We start from the raw sequence: 8,902 nt of genomic DNA, 5'->3' as shown, positions 1-8,902 counted from the left end.
AGAAAAAAGTCTTGCCTAATTCTTTTCTTTCCCCCAACAGGGAACAAGGAGGGGATGAAGGAGATAGATTTGCCTTTGAAAACATTATCCCCTGGGCTCTTACCTTACAGAATTGCCCTTTTCCCAGGAAATAATGAATAACTTTTTTTCTGGAAATTCTTGCATCCTCATGGACCTAGCCTGAGTTAGAAGTGCTCACTGAGAAAAGACCCACACTTCACTATAGCCAAATAACTCACCAAGTTGCAATTAAAATAGGAACAGCAGCTCTCCTTTTTCCAGAATTTTTGTAAAAGGAGGCTCTAGCAGCTAGCGGAGCTGTAAGCAGCTCCTTCCCACTTTGTTAGAACAAGTTGCAGCAGGTTTGCAATAGATGTGACAATCCCTACATCTGATGAAAACTTTCAGATCACAAATAATTGATGATTAAGTCTCGAGAAATGATTTTTATTTTTAACAAAACAGCACCAAGCTGCTCCACCATCAAAATCAATGCCCACCGGGGATCCCTGGGTGGTTCAGCAATTTAGGGCCTGCCTTCGGCTCAGGGCCTGATCCTGGAGTCCTGGGATCAAGTCCCATATCAGGCCCCTTGCATGGAGCCTGCTTCTCCCTCTACCTGGGTCTCTGCCTCTCTCTCTCTCTCTCTCTCGAGAATAAATAAATAAAATCTTTAAAAAAAAAATCAATGCTCACCAACATATAAATACTCTGAGTTCTATGTGAAGATGTAGTAGAAAGTAATTGAGGATAATCATAGACTCACAGAGATGCTTAAAAAAAAAAAAGGCAATTCTAAGAGAAGCTGGTGATTTTCCAGGTGCTTGGAGGTTGTTTCAGGTTGGCGTCCTAGAGCTGAAGTGCTCCACTAGTTGTTTAAAGCAAAATTTAACAGATTTTAAAACTAAAAGCATTGATCCACACAAGATGAGCCTTATATAAAGTTCCTCTTGACTTCAGTTTTTGGAACCAGTGGTAACCCATGCAGTATGTTTCAAGCAACGTCTCTATTCCAGACATCCAGACCCCATGTGGCCCTGAAGAGAGGACACAGAAATAGAACTGCACCCATCTTTCTGTTGGGGCACCACTTGTGCCCCATGGTTTCTAATCAGGTCTTCAAATAACTGGTCAGAGACAGCCAATTCACAATCTCCATCTATCCCAGGCTTGTGTCAATTGCCACCAACAATTGATCACAAAACTCGTTATTGAAAAATTATCAAATTTTTTTTTTCAGAAATCTAGATCTAGGCAGCATTGAAACACAAAAGGCAAAACTACTTTTAAACTCTGGTTGGACCATATAAGATGACAGATATTAACCTTTTTTTACAAAAAAGATTTTATTTATTTATTCATGAGAGACACAGAGAGGCAGAGACATAGGCAGAGGGAGAAGCAGGCTCCCTGCAGGGAGCCCAATGTGGGACTCGATTCCAGGACCCTGGAATCATGATCTGAGCCAAAGGCAGACGCTCAACCACTGAGCCACCCGGGTCCCCCAGTTATTAACCTTTGATAGCATTATCATAAATTATGAATGAAGCCAGTTTTGTGCACAAAGCATTGCTCCATTCCTAGATCCTCTTCTCTATTTAAGAGTAAGAACTGGCAACATGTTCCCATAATCATACCAAGCTGGTGTCCACAAGACATTTCAGATCTCGCGGGAGTAGCCACCATTTGGCCCCATAGTCCACATGGCAAATGGCTTCTTGACCCAGTTAGAGAAGAGGTACAAGTGAAGCAGATCCCACCACACCATCTTGGTGGGGTGGCGGGGGTGTCTTCCATGGCCAAGCCATCATGCTATACAAGTTTTCTCTCACTGTTTTCTGAACTTGAACTTGCTAAGTTTAACTGGATGAATAAATATTACTATAAAATAAGATGCTATAAAGTTCTTTATAGCTGTATCTCACAGATCTTTAAATCTCTCAAGTTCATGAAGCAGGGCATGGCTTGTATAAGTACTCAATAATGTGTCAACTACATGTATTGAGGTCCATTCTCCTTTGGTCATTTTAGCTTCCCAACTATTTTCTGTCGTTTCACTGGTTTTACCCTTGAACAAATGACCCTCTTGAAGAGACACCAGATTTAGACATGTTTTTGGTGTTGTTTTTGGTTTTTTACCATAAGCAGCAGGAGGAGAAATAGCAGCCCCTTGGCAAAAGCACTGGAAAAACTCTTTCCCTTCTTTTCTCCAAAGATTTAACCAAAAGCAATGAGAGAAGGAGCCTGAGTGGCTGTTAGAGGTTGAACATGACTTCCTAGATTTTCACAACTACTCAGCCAGGCAGGAAATAAAAAATAGAGAAACCAGAGAGCCCATTTTGTTAAAACAAATTGGATCTAAAAGCTTGGATTTGGCATATCCCTCTCAAATCCCCTCATCCAGTCTGATTAAGTCACAAAATCTCAGTCAAGATGAAGGAGAATCCAGAGAACTGATCATTTCTTGTGCTATTTCACTGGACAAATAAGAAAATTTAGAGAAGCTACTGCTTTTTAAGAGAGGGACATTATATGCTTGTCATATGAATTCCTCATGCAGTCAAAATGGTAAGCCAGATGCCATCTTACATGTCACCTTAGTCACTGGACATTTGCATGTGGCCAGAAGATGAGGCAAGCAAGAGAGAACATGCAAGATTACATAGTAGGTTTGGATGAGGTAGGCTTATCCACATTCCACCAATCAGAATTGATCCAGTGGTGCCACATAACAGTAAAGTTATGGGAGATGTAGTCCACTTGTGTGCCCACAGGGAAAAGAAAGCAGGTTGGAAACACTCAGCAGTCCTGACACAAATGTGAAAAGAATCCAGGAAAGTCTCTAATTTCCTATCAGGTACTGTAACAGACATTTATTCAACAAATATTTACTTCTACTACAATATGCCAGGCATTGTTCACTAGGTACACAAATCATGAAATATGACAGATGAAGATTATGCTCTTATGGTTCAAGAACGGTTGATATACAAGAGGACAAAGACATAAATAACTATAAAAGATAAATTTTATTACAACCACCACACTAACTAAAAAAAATAAAAATAAAAAATGCTCTTACAGATGGTCATTTTTTTCTCTAACTCTACTCTTGAACTCATTATCACTCATCATTCACTCACCATTGCCCATTCTGGTTAAAAAAAAAGTAATTAATTATTAATTTCTTAATACTGAAACAAAATCTTCCTTTTTTTTTTACCCCTGATTATAGCTGGTTCCACTCATTGAAATTCAGCAGAACAAGTGTGTGTCCAAACCTCTTGGTCATATCAACACCTTAAATAAAAATACACTTTTCACTCCTGACTCCCAGTCTTCCTTTTCGTATACTAAAAATTCTCAAGTATTCCAAACATCTCTGACAAAGTAATCTGCTCATTTTGAAGAACCTCTTCAGAACAACCAGTAAAACAGATCAATGACATGAGGGGCACTTAGGGATTCGATCTGTATCAATGGTATTAGTCATCTATGCATTTAGAACATGGTTTTTACACATACTTGTGTTTTAAAACATAGGTTTTGTTATTATTCAGGTACCATGAGGCCAACAGATCAGGAGATGAGTACCATTGAAAAGAGTTTGCTGCCAACAGTTTCCAAGAGAAGGGGGCATCCGTTTCAAGCCATATAAGACCACGTGGGGAAGCACCAGCTTGGTCAGGAGGCAGAAACCCAGGAAAGAGCTTTCCTCGTGGTTTCTAAGGCAAGGAACTGATGAGACAAGGTAAAGAGGTTTAGGATTGGCCGATCTGGATAATTGGACTTGGATCATTTCAGCAGGCTCTGGGGTTTAGGAACTGTCTCCAATCTTCCTCTGTATCTAGGCCTGGGGTGATTAAGGTGGGGAGACAGTGAGCAGAGTGTGAGAGCCCAATTAGAGAAGCAGTTGAGGCAGGGACTCTGAATTGGTCACTATGCATTTCAAAGAGGCCACTCAGGAGCATCATTTCCTATCCTGGGAACCTGTCAGCCCTGGTGGGGGTGAGGAGTCTTTCGTCTTTGCAGGGTCAGCACAACCCCACATGTAAAAGCATCACAATAAAAAAAAAGGGTAAATACAAATTGATTTGTACATATTGACCCACAGGGGAAAACACCCAATCTCAAGTCTTATATGTGAAGAACAGAACAATTTCTCTCTTTCATGGGAAGATATTTTTTGAGATAATCATCTGTGTTTTTACATTTTACATTTTTTTTCCTCTGGTTCAGGCAGGCTCACACCTTAGGCTCTTGGTAATTCCTTACTCCAAGGATTTTTACAAGGCAGAGAGCTGAGTCCCAGGCTCCTGAGCCTGTCCCAGCAAAGATCATTCTATCACCTAGAGCACCAAAGAAGAGATCTTTCATCTTCAAGGTTTGGATCATGAAGAAATATGCAGTGATTGTGCTGACTGGAACAAAGACACTTTATCCCAATTTCTAGGCAGGACAGAGACCTCCCTAGTGAGGGGGGGCACCATGATTTATTAAGCACCCTATTACGGCCAGGCAGTGTGCGGATCATTACAATAATAGTTTGCTAGGGCTGCTGTGATAAAGTGCCACAAACTGGGTGGTTTAATGACAGAAATTTATTGTCTCATAGTTCCGGGGGCTAGAAGTCCATGATCAACATGTTGGCAGGCTTGGATCCCTCTAAGGGCTGTGGGAAAGAGCCTGTTCTATGCCTCTTACCTAACCTCTCGGGTTTTCTGGAAATCATTCATGTTCCTCCGCTGATAGAAATAGCATCCCGATCTCTGCCTTCATCTGCACCTGGCATGCTCCCTGTGTGTGTGTATCTGTGTCCAAATTTCTCCCTTTTATAAATCCTATTGGTTGGGGCCCACCCTAATAAACTCATTTTAACTTGATTACTGCTGTAAACTCCCTATCTCTAAATAAGATCACACTCTGAGGAATAAGGAGTTAAGACACCAACATGTCCTTTTTTTTAAGGGACACAATTCAGCTCATGAAAAGTAGGGGAAAAAAATAATGAACAAGCACACAAGTTCCTTCCTCTCACACAGCATGCATTCCACTGACATTTTGTAAGTTCCACCTGTCCAATGAGATGACACTCAAATTTGATCTCAAGAAAATAAAGGTTTTTCTTGAACATTTGTATGAACCAACAATACACACATCACACAACTCGTTCATAAGGCAAAGGAAAGAGGCCAAAGCAGCCTTAGAAAATAACAGGGCAGAGGGAAGAGAGAAAGTTGTTTAAAGGATGCTATAAGAGGCATTTAAGAGGTAAGTGAATTGAGTGGGAATTCAGAGATTCCAACATGGCCAGCCAATCCCAAACCTTCCAATCATCCTTCTGTGAGCTTTTCCCACAGACCAAAGGCCCCACCTCTCTTTTCAAACAGGAACTGAGAATTTATAGTTTCTCACAGCCAGCTAGAAATGTTTAACCAGGAAGGCAGAAAATGGAATTAACAATCCCTTTACAGCTCCACGTAGCAGTAGAAGGGATCTGCCAAGTAGGGAAGTTTTACGGGCGCTATGTTCTATACAGATACTACTTAGTATCATCTAGAATGTGTTAACAACCTCGTCCTCGATACTCTCCATCATCACCACACTTTACAAACCTAAAGTCCTGAAGTTTCCTAACAAACCTGGGTAAAATGCCATTTTACTAAGGGTTGGGGATAGGTAAGCAGGGGAGGCAAAGTCAGGAAAGATTTTGCCAAAATAAATAGTAACTCTAAACTCAACCCTCAATCCACAGGAGCTTTCCCTCTGCAAACCTCTCACCCACATTGTTGGTCAGGGAATTCTTGTTCAGGAAGCCTTGAAACTCCCTCTGCATACACCAGACAAGATAGAAACATGACACCGGTGAAAACTTGTTTTGTTTGTTTGTTTTGTGCTTAAAGCCATGGAATCCTAAGATGTTTCTAGTCTTGGAAGAAAAAGTCAGAATATTTTAGGTGTTAAAATAACAGGCCCCTGAAAAAAAAAATCCCTTGGTGTATGTCTTAATTCTACATCATCCATCTAAAAACCAAAAAATCTTCATCATCATTGATCTTTAAAATTAAAACTAATTATTCCAGGTTCGTGAGAGGGTAGGGGATTTAAGTTCTCTCACTCTAAATTCTCTCTTCCAAAACACCATAGCCCTCTTCCCCAAAAGATTAAGAATTAAATTCCTAAAAGTAATGTTATAGGAATGTGTGGAGACTTATCCCTCAGATGGTTAAATGGCATCGTGCTATGGGAAATACTCATCTACTTCTTAGAATTTAAATCTCGTCTCCAGACAAATTCAAGGTAGCAGTCAGATTGCTTTCTAATTCATGTTTCAGAGAGGACTCCCAGGTGCCATCTAGACAGTTCTGTCTCACGTCCCGCTTTTGCCTCACTCACGCCCGCCTTCTCCTTCACCCTACGAGAACAAATGCCTTGTCCAATTGCCCTCAATGGACTGTGCAGTGAAATACTTTTTAAAAATAAACTCTTCAGTGAAAGAGCCCAGATATTGGCTCAAAATGGCCAGTAAATTGTTTTTCCCCTGCTAGCTTTTCACAGAGATTGTATTAGTTATTTTTCTGCGTGTCCCTGGAGGTCAGGAATAACAACTGCCAAAAGGCAAGGCATTGTGAGCAAATGTAAAAAATAATAATAATAATAATTAAATAAATATATAAAAAAATAAATAAACAACCCCCCCCCCAAAAAAAAACCCATCTGAAAGGTAAGCACAAAAGAAAGCTGAGCTCAGGCCCCACCCCCAGAGTCCTGTCCATTTCCCTCAGCCATCCAACAAACACTGAGTGAGTGCTTGCTCTGGGCTAAGCATCATAGCAGATCCGAGGATAAAAGGATGGTTAACCTGGTCCCTGTCCTTGAGGTTTTCATAGTGTGGCAAAGCAGGCAGAGCCGCGAGCAAGAGCAGCCACACATTTCAAAAGCAGTATTTATAGAGAGGGTTCTGATCACTGTAAAGAAGGAGTCATTATATCTATTTGGGAATCGCTGTAGGAGAAAATGGGGGAGATCTAGAGAAATAGGGCCATTTGAACTGAGCCCTGAGGGTGACAAGATGTTTATCAGAAGGAGTATTTCCAGCTGGGGAAGAAGCCCGAGCCAACAGAAAGCGAGAAATCTAGAACATGGAGCACTGGAGCTGCATTCTGAATAACCCCCAGACATGTTTTGCCTGTGTTATACTTAATTACATTAATTCTGTACGAAATTGGAATCTCCAGATGCTTTTTTTTTTTTTAAGATTTTATTTATATATTCAGGAGAGACACAAAGAGAGAGGCAGAGGGAGGCTCCCTGCGGGGAGCCCGATGCAGGACTTGACCCCAGAACCCTGGGATCACACCCTGAGCCGAAGGCAGATGCTCAACCGCTGAGCCACCCAGGTGTCCCTCCAGATGCTTTTATAAAAAATAGAAGATCTAGCAACATTGTGCACATATTCCCAGCTGGAAAAACTGTTGCTTTTAGATAAGACATGTTTTCTCTAGTTCTGCTCTTTACTCTTTTCCTAACCTGTCTGGTTCCTTCAACAATTGCGTTCATGGGGAGCGATGACAGAAGATCAGTGGAGAGAAGTCAAAGTAGCCTTGCTACAATGGCTCTGGAATGCCTACCCGAGAAGCTTCTGTAGTTCAGTGTTTCTATGACTGTGCCTTACAGAACTGGTCACTCATAAGTTGGATCAAATACCTGATCTGTTATTTTATTATCAATCTTTTTTTTTTTTTTAAGTATTGGGATTGGTTGCCACTCTTCTATGCTGGTGTATTCAAAAAAAAATATCTGTTATTCATAACCACAACTACTTGCTCAGGGAGACAGTTTTTGGTAAATAGAAAACCCTCAGTTTCATTGAGGGTTTTGGATTTACAAGTTTTGGAGAATACAGAGTTCCCAAGGCAAAGGAAGTACATGAGGAAAGAGGAAAAAGACACCAAGAAAGGAGTCAGCGAGACCCTGAAGCTTGGGCACTGATGGGCCAAAGGATCAATGAGAAACTGTCAGTGTCGGAATGTCCCAAAGGAGTTTTAAAGCAAGGATGGTGGGGCACCTGGGTGACTCAGTCCATTTATCATCTGCCTTTGGCTCAGGTCCCGAGGTCCTGGGTTCAAGTCTCAGGTCGCGCTCCCTGCTCAGCAGGGAGCCTGCTTCTTCCCCTTCCTCTGCCTGCTACTCTACCTACTTGTGCTCCCTCTCTCTGTCAAATAAATACATAAATAAAATTAAAAGGGCATTTATTTTAAAAAATAAATAAAGCAGGGATGGTAAATGTATGGTTTCAGGTTATTTGTTGCTCAAGGACCACATGGGACATACACCCCCATGTGGGACATACACCTCCCATTGATGTGGCTTCTGATTTTTAATAATGTCAACCTCAAAATGCTATGTAGCCTTGAGGATTTAGATATGCAGATACTCACAGAAATCTTTAGAAGATGTTTAGACTTCTTCAATTAGATATTAGATGGAGATGTAGAATTGGTGTGCTTTAAGCTAGATCGTGGAAAATGAAAGCTCTGGCCAATTTTAAGTTTAGAGTAGAACTTAATCACTGGTGAAATAATATTTAAAACAAAATTACATATTAAATTATTTTATGACTAATCTTAATATTTGATAATAATGTATTATTTTTTTAAAGATTTTATTTATCTATTTATTTGAGAGAGAGACAGAGACAGCAGAGCCAGAGAGAGAGCATGAACTAGGGGTAGTGGCAGAGGGAGAGGAAGAAGCAGTCTCTGCACTGAGCAGGGAGCCTGATGCAGAGCTTGATCCCAGCAACCTGGGATCATGACCTGAGCTGAAGGCAGATGCTCAACCGACTGAGCCACCCAGGCATCCCATTAATGTATGATTTTTTTCTGTAAGGAGCAACACG

The 8,902-nt window shown here is 41.0% G+C and overlaps 1 protein-coding gene across 1 annotated transcript in view; it reads left to right on the top strand.

Moving 5' to 3' along the window:
• Positions 1 to 3,708, top strand: part of RORB (RAR related orphan receptor B) — a 200,334-nt gene extending 196,626 nt beyond the window's left edge. Inside the window, exon 10 of the mRNA XM_038527077.1 lies at positions 3,561 to 3,708. Within this exon, the coding sequence (XP_038383005.1) occupies positions 3,561 to 3,569 (9 nt within the window). The 3' untranslated portion in view covers positions 3,570 to 3,708. The remainder of the gene's footprint in view (positions 1 to 3,560) is intronic.
• Positions 3,709 to 8,902: the final 5,194 nt, after the last annotated feature.

The sequence above is a fragment of the Canis lupus genome, chromosome 1, assembly GCF_011100685.1.
Source record: "Canis lupus familiaris isolate Mischka breed German Shepherd chromosome 1, alternate assembly UU_Cfam_GSD_1.0, whole genome shotgun sequence".
In the NCBI taxonomy this organism is placed as follows: domain Eukaryota; kingdom Metazoa; phylum Chordata; class Mammalia; order Carnivora; family Canidae; genus Canis; species Canis lupus.
Note: the sequence above shows the minus strand (reverse complement) of the source record. Positions and strands in the feature narration are given on the sequence as shown.